The sequence below is a fragment of the Salvia hispanica genome, chromosome 1, assembly GCF_029641045.1.
Source record: "Salvia hispanica isolate PSC_SH4W2 chromosome 1, Shi_PSC_v1, whole genome shotgun sequence".
NCBI classification, from domain to species: domain Eukaryota; kingdom Viridiplantae; phylum Streptophyta; class Magnoliopsida; order Lamiales; family Lamiaceae; genus Salvia; species Salvia hispanica.
In genome coordinates, this window is record NC_142692.1 from 42624977 (window position 1) to 42648112 (window position 23136).

Consider the following 23136-nt stretch of genomic DNA (forward strand, 5'->3'; position numbering starts at 1 on the left):
ATATACTATAACATGTAGTATTAGCTTAGTGGCAGACAGTTTATAGCCGGAGCAGATTCCTCATGATATCAATTTGTGAACTGCGTACTAAACTCGTTATAAATAAATCCAGCCTTAAGGAATCTAAAGTCGCTTAATTAAATTTAAGTGCTTTATTATGCTATTCAAATGTCAATATATTCAAGTAAACTTGCGTCTCGATAACACCAACAGTCCAACATTAAGTTGTCGCTTAATCATGTTAATAATTATTCAGTCACTACTAATTAAAATAGTAGTCCGATTGTTTTAGTTCAACCAATTATATTATATTGCAGTACTAATTATATTGCAGCCTGTATTTATGGTACTCGCCAAATAATAGAAAAAACAAAAGAACAATGAAATAATTTTTCAAAATCCCACATGTCACGCTTGTACATTTCCATTAAACTATTGTACCCGATAACTATGATAACAAAAGCCTCTACTTATATACACACACGTGTCTATCATCTATTCGCTAGACAGCCGCATCAATTTCTAAATCATTCACTAACCAATCCCACCTAATCAAAAAAGGGGTTTTCCCAATTTATGTATGTACGAGGTAGCCACACTTCACTTGTCTTGTATATTTAACTCTCTCAAGTACAAGAGTGAGTGAATATAGTTTCTCCACCTGGTCAACCCTAATTGGTTTCTTGTCTCATTTAAATTTAATACTATACTTCCTTCGTTCCTAAATTAAGAGTCACGCTTTTCCATTTCGATCCGTCCCCAATTAAGAGTCACATTTCATTTTTACCATAAATAGTAAGTAGGTCTCATATTCCACTAACTCAATTCACTCACATTTTATTATAAAACCAATATAAAAAAATGGGTCTCACATTCCACTAACTTTTTCAACCAACTTTTCTTTGCATTTCTTAAAACTCGTGCTTGGTCAAAGTGTGACTCTTAATCGGGGACGAAGGGAGTATTTAATTAGACGCACCTCAATATCTGTCCGAAATCAAAGCGAGTATTCGATTTAACTCAGTCTCGTATGTGTCCGATCATACAAACTTGCAAAAACACGTGGTATCCATTAGAATAGCTGGCAAGTAGTCGATTAAATACAATTTCGAATGTTCTAGATCAGACAGACTTGTAAAACACACGGTAGCTACACGTCAAATACATTTAACATTATCTCAAAATAAAAAAAACGCTCCTAGTTTTGTAAGGAAGTTTGGCTTTGTTGAAACCACTTTCCTCCTTTCCACATAAAGCTAAGAACAATTGTCCCAAAATCCTTTTCCTTCCAAAGAGAGTTGTTTTCCAAATTAGTAAGTCCTCTAATTGTCCCTTACTCCTTTTGATCAGTAGTTTCTTGAAATTTTTCTTCAAATATATGTATCATGTCCCACCTAATTGCATTCATATGTTTGACTTTACATTGTTGTAGGAAGCAGAAGAATAAACCCTAGAATTGGTGTTGGGGGAGGAGATGGGGAGGGGCAAAATAGTAATTAGGCGGATCGATAACTCGACAGCAGGCAGGTGACCTTCTCGAAGAGGAGAAGTGGGCTGCTCAAGAAGGCTAAGGAGTTGTCAATCTTGTGTGATGCTGAAGTGGGACTGATTGTGTTTTCCAGCACAGAGAAGCTCTATGATTTTGCAAGCACCAGGTTCATTTTCTCTCAATTAAATTTGCAATATTAGTTTATTATTACTATGCATCTCAACCTCTAAATCTGGGAAAAATATATTATTTGAAGATCGATATGTTTTGGTATTTGATTTTATTTCTTAATATATGTATGATTGCATATATATGGAATGGATACATTTACTACAATACACAGTGAATAAACAGATTTTGAAATGAATAATGGCTAGAATTGTATTTTGAAATTAATTCAGACCCAATCGATGCGTTTAGCCTTACACTTTGTTCTCTTCAATTTTCAACCCATAACTTATCAATTTCTTTTGTTTGCACGTTTTCAGATATCTTCGAAAAGTTGATCAGAAAAATAACATATATGCATACATGAACTCATCGATCCCTATATTCTTTTTTACAAGATTATAAAAAAAATTATATTTTTTCTTCTATTTTTTGCATTTTAGTGGTTCAATGTACTATATACACAACATGAGAACAATCAATTAGTCTAATCTAAACACAACATGAACATATATTTATGCAACTATTTCTACGATCTACTAATCCTATATATATCAATCTTATATATTGCATCCACCAAACCAATGATGTAAAAGATTGATTCACGTACGGCCTTATAAAATCCCATGACGAAATAACGAGTCACTTGTTCATCTCCATCGCCAGAGGCAAGGCGCAACTCAAACTTTTTTCGAAGTTAGATAATTTTTTTCAAGTGAAAATGTAAGAAATGAACCTTTTCGAAAAATGCTAAAAAGTTTGGAACACGAACTATGATGTGATCAATCCTCATGTGGTGTAAATGTTTAGCAGTATGAAATCGGTGATCGAAAGATACACGAAGCTGACAGAGGACAATTATCATCTCATCAATCCTACTTCTGAGATCAAGGTACACCTGTTCTATAATTTTCTGATTTACTACCCATGTTATTTACTTCTCACTTAATTGTCTGCTAGAATAAAATTTGTAAATGAACAATGGAAATAATATGTGAATTGCATCTTCAAGAAAATTAGCAATATATTGTGAATATTTTAGGTCATGATTGAGTAAAGTTGATATCATCACAATTTTAAGTGAATATACATATGTTATATGCCCTAAAACTAAAGAAGAATAATGGGATTAATGAATCTATATCATTATATGATATGAGTCATATAACAAGCCCTTTTGCTAGAAAGTACTAGCATTTGGAGTTTAGGGTTTTGGCTTTAAATATAAAAAGGTTATAATTAATTACCTAATCGTCCAGCTGATCAAACTAGGTTTTGTGACACAATTGATGTTCCATTCCTTCCATTACAATATGGGGCTAGTTAAAGGATATTTCAGTATTGAGTTTTCATCAATCTAAATTATAATGCATCAGAAAAAAGTTTTTTTATTTTTGTCCATTCATCAAAATTACTCTTTATCCATTTATGTTAAGTTTCTTTCTCATTAGTGTCATTTTCTACTTACAATACTTCAACTATTTATTTTTTCTATCTCTTTCTTACTTTACCAATTTTGTATTAAAATTTGTGGTATTCACTGTTAAGACTATTTTTTGTAAGACATAGTATGTACTCCTTTCGTCCCATTAGACATGAATTTATATAGTGTTGCTTTTGTGAGTTAATGAGAGAATAAAGTAAGAAAGATGACAAAATAGAGATGATATTCTTTTCATTTTAGGATACGTTTCATTTTTAACAGTACAACCTAAAAAGAAAAATGTTTCATTTTTAATGGGAGCGGATGAGCATGTGGCTTAATTGAAATTAGATGCTATAATTAGTTGCATACATTAATGTGTAGGTAATAAGTAATCCATTTTAAGACCTTTCAAGATTTTTGGGTTCAACAAAGCCTTAGTGTCAGTAATCATCCAATACACTAATCATCCATTTTGTCTTTGTTACAGTTTTGGCAGAGGGAAGCATCAAGCTTGAGGCAACAGCTGCAGTACTTACATCAATGCCGCAGGTATGTCCAAATTTTCATATGTAGCAATAGAGTGAAGTGTGTGTATTAAAATCAAGGACAAATTTCCGGAAAAATCATAATGTTTGGTCGAATTATGATATGTCCAACAACTTTATATACCATTGTGTTAAAATATATATTTTGGATTTATTCGCAACTATCCCATGCACGCTGAAAAATGTGGTTTCATGTCTGTAATATATTTCAACCAAACGACGTCGTTTTATGTATGAATAAACAACATTGTTTAACTCACCGGCAGTGATGTTCATGTATGATTTCCGAGTTGTCATATCAAATACCATTTTACCAAAAAAGAGTGATGTAGGATAATTGCGAACAAATCCAAACTTCATGGTTTATCTGATTAGTTTGTGCATTTCTTTGTTTGGTACAATATGTTTGTAGAAATCACCGTTTTATTTGGAATTATCGTTCCTACTAGTTTAGACATAGTCATTCTTTGTATTTTTAATTTTATTCTGGAAAAAATTACCCCTCACATATACTTTATGATTTCACAACATTTTCCAACGCAATATTATTCTCTATGAATTTTGTTATTATTAGTTTCCATTTGCATTTCTTATGCATACTATGTAGATGAATTATACTTTGAGTTTGTCAATCATTTCCTATTCTTCTACCTTCATTTCATGCTATCATACCAAGCATATCCTAAAAGCATACCACATGCATTTTCCCGGTGAGTACGTACAGGCAGCTTTTAGGAGAAGAGCTTTCAGGATTGAGCATTGAGGACCTCCAAAATCTGGAAAATTGACTCGAGAGGAGTCTAAAAGGAGTGCGAACAAGGAAGGTGAAAACTATTCTAATATTTATATTGAAAATATAAATAAAAAGATATCAACTTAAATATCAGTATGATTAGTCTCTTTACACATATAAAGTATACTTCAATGAATGAGATCGGACTTAACCCTAATATTCCTCTCTGGTCGGAACAAACGATGAGGGAGGAGATCAAAGAGCTACACATGAAGGTATATATTCTTGTGACAAGTCCACATATCTCCAACTGTGTAAGGTTCTTGAATAAACTTATCACTCATGTCTCAGGCAAACCTCACTCAACAAGAAAATATAGAACTACACAAGAAGATACACATTGCAAGTCAAGAGAATGCAGAGCTGCAGAAAAGGAACAAACTAGACGTAGTGAACTTGGGGTAATTTTACTTTATTTTCTCTTCATTTATCTAATTAACTCATCAAATACCATTTCCCTTAATTTGCATATATATGCCCAAAATTATACTATACATAGCATTATGAGTGGTGTTCAACTATAAAGCATGTGTATAATATTGGTTGCTTCAACAGGCTTCAACTGCATTAGGGTTGGTGGCTGATGGAATCACAACCCTATAGCTAAAGTCACTGGTTGATGTTTGTAAATTGATACCTTCAAGAACTGAGTTGATGATTTTCACATTGGTTGTATAAAACAATTTGTGTGGGGGTTTATAAATTAAATGAGCTATAATTTCTTCTAATATACTCATCATCCCTTGGGATGAGTTTTCATTTGTAAATTGTAATATAAGGTGTTTTTATTTAGAGAGCCTATGGTTCGGAGTGGAACAGTGGCCCATGTGGTTGGTATGCAAAAAAACATGATCTACGATCAAAATGGTTGTGACTAATGAGAACGTTTATGAGTCGACTTGTAATAGTGGCCTGAAAAAGAAATCGAACAGTTCGAAATAAAGATGATAGACAAGTCGAACGTCCACGACAAAAGCCGAACCTTCTCATTTTTCTTACATTATTCATGAGTCCAACATGACTTTTTCATCAAACATAATGTAAATATAGTAGAAGTCCTTCAAGAAGCTATGAATGGCTTCAACAATAAGTTTTTCAAAAGTAAGAAATTGGGCCCATAAATTTAAAAAATTATAAGAAAAAAGATGAAATTAGAATAAAAACTACAAGTATTGCTGTGATATTATAAGATAAAATGTTGCATTTGATTTTGACATGGATTTTTAAAATATAAATGAATAATATATTAATTTTATAATAAAATAAATTAATGTTGCACTCATTTTTCCGGTAAATAGAGCAAACATTTTAAACAGTTACGGGAAATATTTATGATAATTACCGCCGGAAAAATTAAATGGCTCCCTCCGCTGCCTTCACACGGCGGCTGGCCGCCTCTTCCGCCACTTTCCGATTTCCTCTGCTGGTCCGTCAATTGCGCTCGGACGCCACTCTGGAAGCAATACGGAAGGCGTCGGAGAACAAAATCCCCAACTTGGTGCTGTACAACTACCCCTCATTCTCCGGCGCATTTGGAGCGCTTTTCGCGCACCTCTACCACTCTCGACTCAACCTCCCTTGCTTCATATTGCCTTTCTCCTCCGTTTCGCCCTTCAGGTAACGTATGCTTGTCTTCTTCACGAATTTATGGTATTATCTGGCGGTGTTCAGTTAAAAATGTGATTTAGTATTCAATGAATGATATGGAGTAATTTGTAATTGAGCTTCTGTTTCGCATTTCTGATTTTGATGGAGTTGAAATCAGGAATTCATAGTATTTCCTAATTTCAATCCGTTTAGGTAATTTATTAACATGTACTCATCACCTGTAGTTAGCATTAATCACAATCTGAGAATGTATGGCGATGTTGTGATGAATTTGATTTTATGCTTATATTGCATTCTGCTTTTAATCTGCATGAATTTATGGTATAATCTTGCGGTGTACAGTTGGAAGTGGCATTTAGTATTCAATCCTGATGTGGAAACAGCATTTAAGCAGTATGCATTGTTGTTGTAAGTCAGCACATGTGTGTTGAAGTGAAATGATAATTTGTGATTGAGCTTCTGTTTCACATTTTTCGATATAGACGAAAATGAAATAAAAAATTCCTGTTTCCTATTTTTGATCCATTTAGGTAATATAGTAGTACTAAATCTTGTGTGTGCATCACCTATAGTTTCAGAGAATGTATGGTGGTGTTGTGGGGAATTTATTTTCGATGTTTATACTGCACTCTGCTTTTACATGCTTGAAGTATAGTGGATATACTTTTCACCAGTATGTTGTATCAGAGATGCAAGTAGGTGTGACTCAGGACCTGATCCACTGTTTTTTGGTGATGAGCTGCCACAGGCGTACTAACATTTGTGTAACCTTGCCACTGTATATATCTGCCCTTACAGTCTTCTTTCGTTGTAATGTTTCTTTAGCGTTGATGACTTGTGCATAGAAGGAATGAAGACGTGCTACTTTTTAGACTGTTTGGGTCCGAAAGGTTTTCCTTTGGAGCTTTCCAGGCGAACATCATCCACGTGAGTCATAGTTGCACATGTTACTGAATGTCTTTTAACGTATGATTCCTTCTAACTGGGAGTTCTGGACATGAAGTTGGCACTGGTTTAACTCAACATCTTTTGTTATTAGGGTCATTGGTTTTGATCACCGGAAATCAGTGCTTTCCCAAATTTCTTCAAGGGAAGATTCTGATCCGAATATTTCAATTCATGTAAATATCGAGAAGAGTAGCTCCACTGCTGTGTATGAATATTTCTCTGCTAAACTCTCAGATACTAGATCTGATCAGGTAACTCAGAGCTGGATGTTTTATTTTGGTTTTTCTGTTTTACTGGATATACAGCTGTTAATAAATTTTCATAAGTAGTGATGACTCATTTTAAGTGCTAGACACATGGCAGATTGATAATATGAGCCTGCTAAACCATGATGACCAAGAACGCATGGAGATGATTCTCAAATATGTTGAAGCTGGAGATCTACGGCAATGGAATTTACCCAACATTAAAGCCTTTTATATTGGACTAAGAGCATTTCGGTCGAAATTAAACTGCATCACTAACCCACTCATGTATCAACAGGTGCAAGCAATTTGTATAAATTTACTCCATTTTCTTCTTTGGAAATATGACACCATTGAAGCAATTGTAAACTGAAAAAGCAGTAACTGTATCTGTAGATTCTGTACTATCTGATAGTTGTATTGCTGGATGAAGTAATCTTTTAATAATTTAAAGTCAACTCCATTGAAGGAAAAGAGTTACTCAGTCACTATTCTTTCAACACTGGTATGCTTTGATTTGTGTAGATTTGAATACTTTACTTAGTTTTGGTCTTCTTCTGCTATGAACAGTTAACAGAGATTTGCTCTGAAGACTTGATCATCAATGGAGACACCTGTCTTTCTAATCGACAGACAGAAGCAAGTAAACTGCTGAATAAAGTGTTCAAGATTAAGTTGGGCCGAGGCTTTTATGGTGAATGTCTGGTATGACAATTGTCAAATGACCTGTTCAGTAGTCCATAATTAGTTAAATTACGCTTGTGATTTTCATCATTAAGTCAATCTTAAAGCATGTGACATAATTACATTAATTGAATCATCTTTATTCTTGTTATTTCCATTTGCTATTTTTTAAATTTATATTCTACTCCCTCTGTCCCACGGTAAGTGAGGCACTTCTTTTAACCATGGGTTTTAGGAAAATGATAATTAAATAGTTAAAGTGGAAAGAGAGTAAAGTAAGTGGAGTATAATTCTTATTTAGTTATTTTATTTGGGGTGATTCTCGCATTTGACAGGCTTGAAACTATTAAAAGCCTGAAGTAATATAATTATATGTTAATTGCCTGGCGTCTATCTTGTTGGCTAGGCGATAAGATCTGATGGGAATTCAGATTTCAGTGATGAAATGGGCAAGGAACTTAGCCAAATGAGTGCAGCAGCTGGGTTAAGGTGATTGAACCATGCTCTATCTGTTTTCCTTTTGTCTTTCCATAAGATTAATTGTCCCTCGTAATTCATTTTTGCATCTGTCTTTCATGTTTGTCATATGCATCTCTGTCTTGCATGTTTTCCGAAAACTTTTGATGCCATAATTCCTTAGGACTAGATTGCCACTCATCTCAGCAACAGGCATGAACATATGGATGATAGTATGCAGTTGCACAATAGGTGTATCGTTCATGGCTAGCTTGAGCCTTGATGTAGTTAATTGTTGTGTGCATGTATCAGTTTAAATTACTAGGCGAACCTTTTAAGCATGTTTAAATTTCAATTTTCAAGTTTGATACTCTTTTACTATTAGCTCTCTTTTCACCTTTGTAAATTTGATGCCTGAAGTAAAACAAACAGAAGTTTAGTGTGGCTACTGCTACTTAGCTGGGTGTTTGTTTGCCATGTGTGTCACACTGAGTATGCCTACAAATGAAACAGGCCTATTGGAGCAGTCGTTTACATGCAGAGGAACAATCTAAAAATGTGCCTGAGAACTGTAGACAGCGGTACTGATACATCTGAAATTGCTAAGGTTTGCAACGTGGCGGACTTATTCTCCTTTTATGCACTTATTATAAACAACCCATATAAGAATGTTTCCAGCAGAATTCCTGATCAAGTTTCAAGTCTGGTTTCTGTATCTCTACCTGCAGGCATACGGTGGTGGTGGTTTTCCAGGTTCCAGCTCCTTTATTATTCGTATGGATGAGTATAACCAGTGGCGTTCAGCACTGCCATCGCCAATAAGATAATGCCATCAGTGATAAGGAAGTTAGTTACTTTGTTATTAGCTCGCTTTACTCTCTGAAGTTACTTCCATGATTTCATTGACTAGCGTCGATCTAATGGGTTTATGCCTTGGGGGTTCCATGTGATCACTTTTATAAACTAAAATTTTCTAACACAGAAAGGCTGTAAGTGGTGGTGGACAGTACATTGTTAGAAATATGACGGTTTGATTTGTATTACAACAGCCTTGTTGTTTGGCACTACTTTTATATCAAGTGAGAGGATTATCTTCTGAGGATCAAGAGACTGTGACCTTATAATTTATTAGACAATTTTGTTTCTCTTTGCCGAGATATACTTTAGCCCCAAAATATGTAACACAATTTGCCATGTTTATACTTAACTCTGGTGATTAATAAGGAAAAAGGATTCAATTACTAGGTATCATGTGGCCATTAGTTAAGATTAACCTCTTTTTGTGGATTTATATCATTGTGGATTTCTTAGTTTAAGATTATATAGTAGCCTTAATTTGTGTATTTTGGATTTCTAATGCATTTTCCCCCAAAATTCAATATTTCTATCTCTTGGATTCTATCTTGCGAGGATTGTAGGGTTGTTAGGTTATATGAGTGCTGTGTTTTACTTCTTTAATTATTGTTATTGTGAATATTGAAGTGTTTTTAGTGTTTGACTGATGAAATTTCATGGTAAACTTTCAATAGAAGGTCATATTTGCATATAAGAATGAAGTGTAATATGGAAAAGATAACAGGGAAGGAATAATGCGCAATTTGAAAGGTTTAGGTGAATCATGTGTCTCACTTATGGACATTCGCTAACGACTTTCTTTTGGTTCCATTTTCAGATTTGACAAAGGCATGCCGTGATATATGAGATAAGAATCTTGTATGAGGAGATCAAGAAAAGTGGGGTCGCAAGAAGACAAAAGATTTACTTCTGGATTTTCTGTGTTCTTTGGACGGAAGATTTCATCGAAAAGTTTTAAAAGATAAAGAGGTCCCACGCTCTAGTGTGGATTCAGAGTATAGAGCTATGACTATCTGTATGTGAGATCATGAATGCACATTGGTTTCTGTATGTGAAGTGGGTTTGAATGTTTGAATACAAGCTAATTTTTGGTGAGATAATCAGGCTGCAATTCACATGGCATCTAATCTAGTCTTTCATGAGTGAACCATGCATATTGAGATTGATTGTCACTTTGTATAAGCTGTGCTTGATTAATATCTGTGCCCCAGCTTGACGGGAAGTGTTAGAATGAGATTTGTGTGTATCAGTATATGGTATAAGTAGAGCAGGTTAGTGATTGCCTAGTTCATATAGGACTATTGTGTATATACAAGTACTTTGATCAGTAGATGAATATACATATATTTCATGTTTCTACCTTTGATTTAACATCTTAAAATTGCAGAATACTCACAGAAATAAAGGCAGCAAAAATATCCTTGATACCTATTAGTGGAAAACATTTAGTAAACTGGACAATTAGCAACTTGTATGCCTTTAGCGGTAGGACAAGTAGCCAAGATGCAGTGTTCACCGCTCGTGCCCCACCAATCTATTTCTTTATCCTCTATGCCGAATGTAAAATAGAGTGCCACTGCCATGAAAGCTACTCCGGCATCTAGAGCCGCTGAAACAATGTAGTTATACCTCTGCCACCAGTTTTTCCGGTAACGGAAGAGGAAGTAGTTGAAGATCGTCCCAATGATGACCCAGGCATTGTAATTTAATGGTGTTGCAGGTGGCATCATACCCGTTGCCCCTAGAAGGACAGGCAGGTTGATTAGAGGAATCCAAGATTGGTTTGGAAATGCCTTGTGGAAGAGCCAGACAATGACAGGACCTATTGCACCTCCAAGGAAAAACCAGTTCATTGAACTATAGTTTCCGAGACTTCCGAATATTCTTTTGGGCCCCACTAAACCCCAAATGACTGATGCATCGAAGAAGACTCTGTCTCCGGGGCATGTCCACGGACTGTCTGGTGGAAGGAGGTCGTCGTGGCATATGTTTTTGATAGATGTAAGCAGCCACCACGCCACAGAAATGTTGATTGTTCCAGCTATAACTGTTCCCACGGACTGATGCAGCATAAATGGAATACAGATGAGAAGAGTAAGTCAACTGGGATGGTAAGAATTTCAGGTATTGATTATACAACAATATATCATAGAAAGACTGCCTTGCATCTTAGAGTGATGAGTATTATGTTCTTCTATGTTATCACATATTCCAATTTCCTATAGTAAGGCCATGCTGAGCATGCTCATCATATATGTAGGTTGGTAGTCGAATTGGTGATTAGTTTATTCGAGTGTGGATCTCATCCCTTTTGGTATCCACATCATCTTATCCCTTACAGTAGGTAACGGCTGTAGAACTCAAAGTTTAGCTAACATTGGTTATTACCCATTTAAAATGATGTACTTATCTATGTGGTTGGTTAGGACTGAAACATAATTGTTCTATTCTGATTGAGTATACACAGTTTGAGAGCATGATGATGAAGAATGTGAGGTGAACAATGCAATCTACCTGAACTATAAACATTGATCTGGGAGGGATCTTCATGTAGTGGCCTAGCTTGAAATCACTTAGGAAAGAGACAGCCTGTGCCATGCTCATATATCCATAGACTTTAAAGCAGACATTTGCAATTGGTCTTCCTGGGTATACGAGACCCATAACATACTCTGTGATTATATTCAATCCAGGAGTCTGCAAATAAAACATTTTTATTTTTGTATCAGAGAATAATAATATTAAATTGACGGTTGCTATATGATACTCCTTGAATGTGTTTGTGAGCATGCACGGTGTATGTTTGGCACTGAAGGCACAACTATATTCTTTTTGTAGTCAACAACATTAGAGAGGAATGCCACTACTCAGTTACCTGGTTGGTTGTGGCTGTGATGATGCTGATTGGAAGTGTGAAAACAAAGGCAATGATACAGGCGAAGATCAGTGCCCACCATGGCATCTGAACTTGGTCATTCAAGAATATGGTGAGCATCAGAGAAGCAGTAAAGGTCACTGCTAGTAATGCATAGAACCACCAGGAAGGTATGTCTGCATATTTGCGCATAAGCTTTGTATGAACATCCTCTTTTTCGTTATATGAAGCACGGAATCTTTCGATTATTTCCCTGTGGTTTACATATTAACAAGCTGTTAAGCTAATCATCATGTTTGGGATGATGTATTACCTGAGTATGCTCTATGCATAAAATATACTTAGGTGGTAATTTAAAAAATGAATATAAAAAGTAGCATTGAAATTCAGTACCTTCCGTAGAAGAAGGCCACATGTGTTAGGGTAGATGCAATAGTTGCAAAGCCAAACCCATATGTCAGGGAAAAGAACATGCTGAGATGTATTCTGCCCTGTTGTTCGTACTTTTGAATATCCAACTCAAACTTGTCGTTTACAATTGCAGATATGTTATACTTCTGACCTTGAGATGTGAACAGGTGCGAGGAGAAAATTGGAAACTTCCTAGCACCATACAAGTCAAATCCCCAGTAGGCTGTAGGAAGCACTAAGTAGATTATGAGCACATAACCCGCAAAGACATTCATTATGGCAAAGAAGGGAGTTACTAGTGGGCTGCCCAAGAAGGATGCTACGGCTGTCCAATCTAATGTCACGGCTCCGAGGCCAAGGCCTCTCATGCCTGATCCAATCTGCTGTGCTGTGACTGACTTGGAAAATGCCCAGCACATCCATGAAATGCTTGTGAGAGTTGGAAACAGGTACCCGGGAAATAGGTACCATGAGAAGCTGCATATTAGCACAATCAGGAAAAACTTTGCCCTTGACATGCGCGCCTCATCTTTTTCATGTAAAGCCCTGCAAAGTCAGAAGAAATCATCGGTGAGGTTATGGTACAAGAATGTGGAGTTTAGTCTGTCTCAATTCGGACCACGCTAAATATGCAGATGAAGTGGAGAAAACACATGATTTTGAAAAGGAGTGATGAACACTGCACATGCAAATTCTGCTCTCTTTCCTTGGCAATTTTGGTTCATTTTTACCTTCAAAGTCTACACAGCGTTGCATTGTTGTATTTTCACATGAGATCCTTCAGTTTGGAGAGATGCATTTGATATCTCAAAATCTTGGGAAAATATGTAAACTGGTCAGCTTATCAGGTGCTGTTCATCACTTGTAATAGTTTTTGCACGTATAAATAACGAAGCTTTCGACCTCGTGATTTCACATAGTCTTATTCTATATAGCATATCTCAGGATTGATTTCTTGTTCCTCTATAATTTCACATATCTCCTTTTTTTCCTATGTCAGTCTGATTTTGTACGAGCTTCAGATACGCTGATACGCACCAGGTTATTCGATTCAAGAGCTCCTCTTTCAGGTTTGGCGTATAGCATTTTCTCATCTACTTTAATTCCAGCTAATCTTAATTATTAGCTAATGTTCACTGTGCTATGATTAAGAAAAAATCTCCAATTTTTCTGTTTCTTGACAGTAAGTTAGAGGGAGTTCATTTTCTAGTAGTAATCAGTAAAAAGTTTACTGTTTTTAAATATCCTAGTAAATTAAGCCATAGATTCCATGAGCTATGAATCTAGATGAGATTTTAGGTTTCTATGGGTCCATGAATCTGTCCACAAACTAAGTCTGATTGATTGCTGAGGAATCTTGGTGGGTGCATTTATGATCAAGAGGTGGAGTAACTGTAAGGCCAAAGATTTAGCACGTGAAGCTCATAAAAGGTTACTATCAACTTGCTTCCATCTTCTCTCTCTCTCAGTGGTGTACATCAATTATTAAAGCAAATATATGGCAAGATTATGCAATAATGTATCCAGCTAAATATATTACTTTTGGAAAAAGTTGGATATTCATATAGCTTAATTGGTGACAAACGTGAACCTAGGGCCTATCAAGTCAAGTAAGTCATAGAAAAGGAGAAGGATTGCCCACTTGATGAAATCTTATATTAACATAATAGTATATGCACTAGGAGATACTCCTATAAAATAAATGACAATATAATGAGATGATAATGACTAGTAGTCTAATAAATTAAAATAAAACAGTGTGGAAACAGGCGGAAAATTTGACTCACCGGAAGAGGGAGACTTGGACTAGAGTTCCGGGCCACCACATGTGGGCCGGCTCGATCACGTACTTCCTCAAAAGCCCGGCCCACCCATATCCCAGCACCTGCAATATTCCAATTTACTGCTATTAATTTCTCACCACCCACCAATAAATATCCCTTTATGGTTTAGAAAAAATTATTTGAGTATGTCACAAGTGGAAGTATGAATGAAATACGATTTCTACTTTTTCAGTTTTGATTTTGGATAACTTATTCAAATACTAGAGGACACTGATTTGTTGACAGAATGGAACAATTAATCTAGGAAGAAGAATGACTTTTACTAACAATACCCAAACAAAATTTCCTACTTGTAACAGTGATCTTGAGAGAGACTTACATCACAAAATTCAATAACAGCTTACTTAAAATAGTTGATGTATCTTTCAATAATTTCCACATTAAAGTCTAATTTAAGCAATCATAATCAAATAAAAATTATACACATCAAGAAAATTATCAAGAGAGAGGGACCTAATTAGTACCTGAGTAGTGATAATGAGAAGCCAACCAGCCAAGAAAGAGATCTCTCTCCCATAAAAAGCCTTAACAATGGTGACAATCCCCACCCCATAAGCCGACCCGGACCCGAAGGCGCTCCCGGCGTTCGCGAATATCGAAATGAGCACATGCTCCTTGATGTTGAACGGGCCCGGGTTGAGGGAGAATCGCCTGGGCCCGAACCCGGGCAGCCCGAACCTGGTTTCGGGCAGCACCGCGGCCATGAAGTGGCCGATGGGGAGGGACGCGACCTGGACCGTGATCTGGGTTATGATGAGGGGCTCGGTGCGGTAGGCGAAGAACTGGTTGAGGAAGGAGAGCATGGCGCAGGAGAGCAGCCCGAGGAACCACATCCGGAACGTCCACACGGGCAGGGTCGGGTCGTCCGTGTTTGTTACGGTGAGACGGACCTCTTCGATGGGGGACTCATCGTCTTCGTCTGGGGCGAAGACGGCGGCGGCCGGGGGTGCTAAGGTTCCCATGTTGAGGAGAGGAGAGGGAGTTTGGGTTCACTACTTGGCTATGAGGTTTAATATTATGGGTAATGGGGGTGGGGCTAACTATATAGGATGAAGTAATTGATATGGTGAGAGTTGGGAATTTTAAATGTAGTAGGAGTATTCTTTTTGGTATTATAATTAATTAGGCATGTCCTTCGTACATTTATACTGAGAGAAATGTTATAATACAGGTCATGATGTGAGTACTATGTAAGTATTGCTCTCGTTCAATACTCCAGGTTTTAGTACTACTACTTCGTCCGTCCGCTATTAAATGTCTCATATTTGACCGGTACATATTTTAAGAAATTGCTAGACTTTATGAAGTAAAGTGGATTGAAAAGTTGGTGGAATTTGGGACCTACTTTTATATATTGGTTTTATGATAAAATGTGAGTGGAATGAGTTAGTGGAACGTAGAGTCCCCTTACCAAATATAGTAAAAGTGAAATGAGACATTTATTGACTGGCGAAATAAAAAGGAAAAATGAGGCATTTAATGATGGACGGAAGGAGTACTCCCTTCGTCCACGAAAATTTGTCCCAGTTTTCCATTTTCGTCCGTCCCCCAAAATTTGTCCCATTTCACTTTTACCATTTTTGGTAGTGGACCCCATATTCCACTAACTCATTCCTACTCACATTTTATTATAAAACTAATATATAAAAGTAGGACCCACAATCCACTAACTTTTTCAACTCACTTTACATTACATTTCTTAAAATTCGTGCCCGGTCAAACCGGGACGAATTTTCGTGGACGGAGGGAGTATTATTTGGTGCTACACCCTAATAGACGGTTACATCGCCAAAACTAATTTAATAGTTTTTATTTATTGTATTTACATTCCTTGCACAAGATAATTATTCAAATCCTCTCAAAACTCGTCTTTTATATATGTATAGATAAGACATGTCCTATGTTTGTACATTTATACCGAGAGAAATGTTATGATAAATGTCTGATGAGAATGCTATATGTAAGTATTACTTTCGTTTAATACTTCAATTCATATTAGGTTCTAGTAGTACTGTTACTTATTTTGTTTTATATATTTATCTATGTTTTAATACACTAAAGTTTGATTTGTCTATTTTTTCTGTAATGTCCAACAAATTAAAAATCGAATTATGAATTTTAGAAACTTTTAATAATAAAGGCGATGATAATAATTGATAAAAATCGAATTATGGGGTATTTAAATATATGAAACGAACAAAACAAAACAATGTAAAATAAACTAAAGTGGTACTCTGGATATTGGTCATATAATATATTTATATATTTTATATATATAGTGAGATTTTTTAAGTGGTAATGAAGAAAATGTGGGAGTGACTGATGGGGATGACAATTGACATATGAAGTCAACCAATTTTTAATTATGTTTTGTTGTTTGTAAGAATGTGAAAACGTAATTAATTGTAGAAAAACTGTTGAAAATTTGGGAAGCACGTCTGACATGAGGATGTGGAATTTGAATGTGGTGAATTAATGAGGATAGGACGATTCTTGTGTGTGGACGCGGATGAGAGTGGATTAATAGTTGTGTGGTATACCTTAGTTATTCAAATGTGGAGTATAACTTTGTCCCCACTTAAAATTTAACTCATTAGTCTACTCTCTATGTATATATACTACGTGTGTGTTGGATTTGTTCTAGTATATCAAAGATTTCACACATTCATTTAGTATTTGTCTTTTATATTACTTAGATATCCAAAATATGAGCTTAATTGGTAGTATCTTTTATGTGTGAAGGTTTGATACCGTGAAAAATAGGGAACAGTAGAGAACATGTCCGACTGACGAGAACAAAATACACATCCTATTGCTACTTTTCCACTAGTGGCTCAACCGACATTGTTTTGAGCGACGAGACGGGTATGAGGTTCACATCTAAATGAGTAGAGGTTGTCTGATGACTCTGATTGGACAAAATGCGACTAAGCTTAAAGAGAAGAGGATGACTCGCCGCGAGCAGGACACTCATGGACGAGCCAATAAACGCCTTGAAAAAAAATATTATAGGGTTATATGGTCTGCAGCTCAAATCTTACACTATAGACACATCTCGAATGAAGAGTGCTCAACTAGAAAGCACTTCTATTTTTTTCACCTCTCAAAAAATAATTACGATTCTAGATTTGTAATTAGAGTATTTGTCAATTATTCACATATCAAGATAATTAGATATATAAATATACAATTGCAAATTATACGAAATAATAAACCATTTAAGAAAAATAAGATATGTGATGCATGATATTATAGGTGATGAGACCAGATAGACACCGCAAACTCTGACTAAAAATAGTACTACTAATCATTTTTACTAAAATTGAATGTTTTTATGATTAACAGGAGTAGTTATATAGGTCGATCATTATTTAAATACATAACTCGGAACCAAAGCACGGAATTCATTACAAAAGTGTTTTAGTTCACTATAAAGGCGCTTGAGTTTATAATACGGAGTGAACCAAAACGCTGCTATAATGAAGGGTTTAAAGTTTTTAAAGTTTAGTTCACTATAGTGAAGGTTGTTGTACTTTCACTATAAGAGAGTTTTAGTTCACTATAAAGGCTTTTAATTCATAAAACATATTTGAAAACATGGAATGAAATAAATAATCGCTGAAATGAATTTTGTATTTTCAAATTCCATCCAATCTCATCCTTCCATTTTTTATCTGGTGATTGAGATTTGATATGTATTTATACATTAATTAATTATACTTTGATCATCACTTTGTAATTTACTCCACATAAATATAGATGTCCAAGAATCTGTATATGTATCGTTGTTCTTTATATATAAAAGCAATCCACATAAAGAGTTGAATTTGGAGCACAATTTGTTCCTCGATTGCCCAACCTATACCTGTCGAATTGTGGAAATTTTGAAATTAATTATAGCGATCATTAAAGCGTGGAGATGATTGATGTCTGATATATATATACTAGTTTTACCACCCGTGCAAAGCACGGGCCAAATTATCTTCACAAAAAAATAAAATATAATATTATTTAATTTTTTGCAATTCAAGAATAAAAACTATTGAAATATTGTATGGTTATTAACATTTCAAAAAATATATTTTTACTTCTACATATATCAATCTATCGATCCATTATAACGGAAGGACATGAGGGAAAGAAATACAAACATCCTTCAAGAATAACTAATATAGAGAAAAAAAAAGTAAACAATTACTGAGTTCGCGAATAAAAACTATTGAATACTCCTTCCGTCCCAGATTAAGAGTCACTTTTTGCCATAAAAGTCCGTCCCAGTTTAAGAGTCACATTTAGAATTTTTCATATTTGGTCAAACAATTTTACCCCATTGTTCATCAAAATTACATCAAAATGTCATTATCTACATTAAAATAAACCAATAAACATCTTTTAAATCTAAAAAGTCAAAAGTGACCCACTTTCAACCAACTCAAATCATTTATTACACACTCCACCATCTCACTTAATTATTACACGCTTCAACTCTTTCTTAAAACCCGAGTCATAACTATATCTAACTCCTAATCTGGGACGGAGAGAGTATTTTGTAAAAACTTATTATTAACATTTCAAAAAACAAGGAAATATATTTAAAATGAATTAAATCAAAATAAAGAATATATATATATATAAAAATAAATATAAAAATTATTGCAAATCAAGAATAGAAACTATTTAAATATTTTATATAAGATGATAAAGATTTAAAAAACATAATTCTACTTCTACATCTATCAATCTATTAATCCACTGTAATGAAAGGACATGAGGGAAAGAAATATAAATAGAATAGGATATACAAACAAAAGATTGAGAAATACTAAATAATAAAGTAAATAAATAAAATTAAATTCAAAATAAATAGTTCATTATAAATTCAATCAACATAACATAGAATTCAAACATCTTCTCAGAGTGAAGATTATTACCAGCATTTCTCTCCCTACAAAGATAATAAGTAGTACGTTAAAATAAAATATAACAAAATCAACTTAAATTTAACACTAAAATCATATAATTATAAATGCATACCTTACACATCTCATTCTATTATTGATCTCATTATCCGTGTCATAAATATACAATTGAACAAACTTGGGAGATGCACCATGTTGCGGTAGCAAACTACCAATTAAGTGGTAATTTTGACCTGTAAGAATATTTATATTCTTATGTGACCTATGTCTCTATTGGTTTAATATTAAGGATTAAGTTCATAATAAATTAAGGATTCTAATATAAAAGACGATATTGTGATGGACCGGTTTCGATTAAAGAATTAGAATCGGGTGTATTGATAACCCTTCTCTCTTACCTCTAATATGCCATAATTATATATAGATATATGTATGGATTCATTATAATATAGTATATGTATATACGAAAGGTTTTATAATGTGTACATATATACTAGTATATAATAATGTAAGGATTATGCATATTTTTTAATGTGTACCGTTAGTTTATTAGATTGATTAGGAAAAGGCAGTTAATTAACTACCTTAATCAAAAGTTGTGTCTATTCATTTAATTGCATATTGTGGAAAGTCACGTCTTTACGAAGAGGTGCAAAGATTTCTATATAAATGAGGTTTTGCTCATTGTCGAAATACAGAAAAGGAAATACGTGATCAATTGCAAATAAATGATATACATGCAATGGTATTCACATATACAGATATACTTATATATATTATGGGAATGATAAATTATTAATTCTTTATCCATCAAAAGAATCATTAAAGGCTTGAGGTCAAAAAGGGGATAACATCAATTATGGAGGATCCAGCCAACGAGAGGACTAACATCAATTGGTGGATTCAACCTCTACATCAAATGAAAAAAGCATGGATGGAGGTTGGTGATTTTATCTCCACTTATAATATAAATGCTATGGTTGAATTAATTCAAATCTAGAATTAGATTTCATTATCGAAATCATTAAAGCATAGAGATATGACTTACAGTTGGTATCAGAGCCAATCTAGATTTGGTTAATTCACCATTTATGTGATTTCAAAATTGAAATTTGAATGGTCTTGGATTTTTCGATTTTGGTTAATATGCTTCCGCTTTTGTGTTGGGTAATTGTTTTATGAAATGTTAAAACAATATTAGGATATTCTACCCATTAAAGATTTCAATATTTAAATAATATATAACGTGTTTATCACCAAAGTGGTCTTGTTATATTGTATTTATTTATTGAAAATGATAAATGTTAATTAATTGATCATGATTATAGAGATGCTATAAATGACATAAGATTTTGATTGATCAATTATTTTTTATCTATATACTGGGAGATCACCCAAAGGTGGATCATTGTATATAGTTAATAAATACGAAAAGGATTAATCATTTACTCATGTATAATTTAGTATGTACACCCAAAGACAACATGCTTATTTGATATATGTTTAGTTTGATTAATTGTTAAAGTATATATTTAGCATCGCTGAAAGTACATGTGCTTAAGTATTGTCCAAAGGTTACTTGAATGCATGTTATTTAAAGTTTTTATTACTGTTTATGAATCCGTGTTAAAGAACTATGCACGTATAGATAAGCATGTATAAATGTTGCAGCTTTATAAAATTTGTATGCATATGCTAACTCTGTCATTAAATTAATGGGCAAAATTATGGAGAATGATCTGAATAGATCCGGCTAACGCTGGGTGTAAAGATATTGGACCATGTCATACGAACGCAAGAGGAATCTTAACCATTATAGATGTCACTCTGTAACTAAAAATCTCAATGTGAGACTTGGGAGTGATCAAGTAGGTTGAGCCTCGTGAGAATGACGATGACAGAAAATTTGAGGTCATCTTTGTCCATGACAGTAAAAGCTAGGGAATTTATTAAGAAAATTAAAGAGTGTTCACGATCGGAGTTGACTGATAAGTCAAATGTAGAAGTATAATGAATGGGCTTACTACAATATAGTTTGACTGGTCTCAGCCGATTCACGATCATGTGACAAACATGTCTAACTTGACAGACAGTAAAGTTAACGACCTTGAGAATGGAGGTTCATGAGCAAATGTCAGCCAAAATTTATCATAAACTCCCTACATGTTGAATTTAGCCAGGTGAATTATAACACCATTAAAGATACATGGAACATTTAAAGAATTAAGGCCATGTTGGTTTAAAAGGAAGGGAGATTAAAGAAGATAAAATTTCAAGTTGCGAATCTCATAGGTCTTGGAGGTATAGGCACCAGTAAAGGAAATCTAAGTAAATAGGACAAAAGAAGGATAAATCTTTTCTGAAAGGTCCGGAAAAGCATATCCATAAGGAAAAGAAGTGTTTCATTTGTATGAAAATAGAACACTTCAGGAAAGATTGTCCTAAAAAGGAAGGTTTGGTTCGATAAGAAAGTTGAACATAACTGTTTTTGTTTACTTTTAATTAAATCTTATCGAAGAGCCTAATAATACTTAGTGGTCAGTTTTTGGTGCTACAATCCATATGTCTCATGATTAAACATGGATTCAGTTCGATCCAATCTATAAAAGGATTTGAACAATAATTGTTCATAAAGAAACATGATAAGGGCATGGAACGAAGGCATTGAGACTTACAGATTGATCTTAGACATCGGATGTCATGTAGATCTTAACGGTTATCTCTGTGTGCCTGAGTGTGCTATAAATATTGTTTCTGTAAATGGATTGGATAACTTAAGTTTTAATATCAAGATTGAACATGGTGAATCTACATCGTACTGAAATGATTACTATTATGGTATTGGTACATTATTTGATTCACATAATTGATAAATCTTGATGCAAAGTTTTCTGAATCCTTATTTAATATTGAAAGTCGAGGCGTTAAGCGTTGTTGGTCAAGTAAAAGTTTGGCGTTCTTGTGGCATTAAAGATTAGGTCCTATTTCCAAAGAAAGGATTATGAGGTTGGTAAAGTACGAAAGTCTTCCTCAAAGTCGGAATTTAGTATCCTAAATACGTGTTGATTGCGTTATGGGGAAGCATACTACACACATTATAAAGAAATCAGCCACGAGAAGCACTCAACTTATTAAAGTAATACATACTGATATATGCGGTCATTTTGATACTCCTTGGGTTGATAAAAATTACTTAATCATCTTTATTGACGATTACTCACAATATGAAATAAATATCTATTGCATAAAAGATCCAAGCCAGTGAATGTCCTAAAGATATTCATTGACAAGGTGTATGGCAGTTAGATAGAAAAGTTAAAGTTGTGAGATCAGATAGAGTTGTTGAGTTTTTTTTTATATAATATATATTATCCATGTCCATTTGTAAAGTTACTCAAAGTAGAGGTGTTGTGCACGATGTACAATGCTCGATACTCCAAAACGGAAAGGTGGAATTGTACCTTAAGGGAAATGGTTAGACTTATGTCATGTTGTTATACGTTACCCTATTTGTTGTGGATTTATGCTTTAAAGACAACAATGTATATGCTTAATCAGGTTCCTAGTAAGACAGTTCCTAAAACTCCTTTAGAACTATGGACGGTAAGGAGACCTAGCTTAAGGCATATTCGTATTTGGGGTTGTCGAGCATAAGTAATGTTATACCACATGAAAAGATTTTGATTTCAGGATTGTCAGTGATTTTTTTTATTATTATTGTCTATCCGGAAAAATCAAAGGGGTATACACTTTATTGTTCTAACCATAGTACGAGAATATTTTAAATGGGAAATGCTAGGTTCATTGAAAATGGTGAAAATTAGTGGGAGTGGTAAAATGTGGATGTTCATGAAGTCTACGATAAGGTTC

The 23136-nt window shown here is 34.4% G+C and overlaps 2 protein-coding genes and 1 pseudogene across 2 annotated transcripts; 2 read left to right on the forward strand and 1 right to left on the reverse strand.

Moving 5' to 3' along the window:
• The first annotated feature begins 1474 nt into the window (after positions 1-1474).
• Positions 1475-4826, forward strand: LOC125185504 (MADS-box transcription factor 23-like; annotated as a pseudogene).
• An 891-nt stretch (positions 4827-5717) lies between these two features.
• Positions 5718-10576, forward strand: LOC125222216 (heat shock protein). Its single transcript, XM_048124715.2, has 9 exons — positions 5718-6038; positions 6855-6956; positions 7069-7228; positions 7341-7520; positions 7793-7927; positions 8313-8395; positions 8876-8969; positions 9091-9208; positions 10035-10576. Exons 1-8 carry the CDS (start codon positions 5779-5781, stop codon positions 9187-9189), a joined length of 1113 nt encoding a protein of 370 aa, XP_047980672.1. The 5' UTR covers positions 5718-5778; the 3' UTR covers positions 9190-9208; positions 10035-10576.
• Positions 10511-15398, reverse strand: LOC125222215 (oligopeptide transporter 4-like). The gene is made up of 6 exons (XM_048124714.2): positions 14812-15398; positions 14291-14388; positions 12486-13049; positions 12093-12345; positions 11732-11914; positions 10511-11277 (listed from the first exon to the last, which is right to left on the reverse strand). Exons 1-6 carry the CDS (start codon positions 15307-15309, stop codon positions 10663-10665), a joined length of 2211 nt encoding a protein of 736 aa, XP_047980671.1. The 5' UTR covers positions 15310-15398; the 3' UTR covers positions 10511-10662.
• Between the last annotated feature and the right edge of the window lie 7738 nt (positions 15399-23136).

Bases quoted from the DNA above. Each gene is read 5' to 3' on its own strand.
- LOC125222216 (XM_048124715.2), top strand. From the start codon at position 5,779: ATGGCTCCCTCCGCTGCCTTCACACGGCGGCTGGCCGCCTCTTCCGCC. The intron at 7,928-8,312 runs GTATGACAATTG...CTTGTTGGCTAG, and splicing joins GCTTTTATGGTGAATGTCTG to GCGATAAGATCTGATGGGAA. The intron at 8,396-8,875 runs GTGATTGAACCA...CAAATGAAACAG, and splicing joins AGTGCAGCAGCTGGGTTAAG to GCCTATTGGAGCAGTCGTTT.
- LOC125222215 (XM_048124714.2), bottom strand. From the start codon at position 15,309: ATGGGAACCTTAGCACCCCCGGCCGCCGCCGTCTTCGCCCCAGACGAA. The intron at 14,389-14,811 runs GTACTAATTAGG...GGAATATTGCAG, and splicing joins TTCTCATTATCACTACTCAG to GTGCTGGGATATGGGTGGGC. The intron at 11,915-12,092 runs GTAACTGAGTAG...TTTTATTTGCAG, and splicing joins TCACAGCCACAACCAACCAG to ACTCCTGGATTGAATATAAT.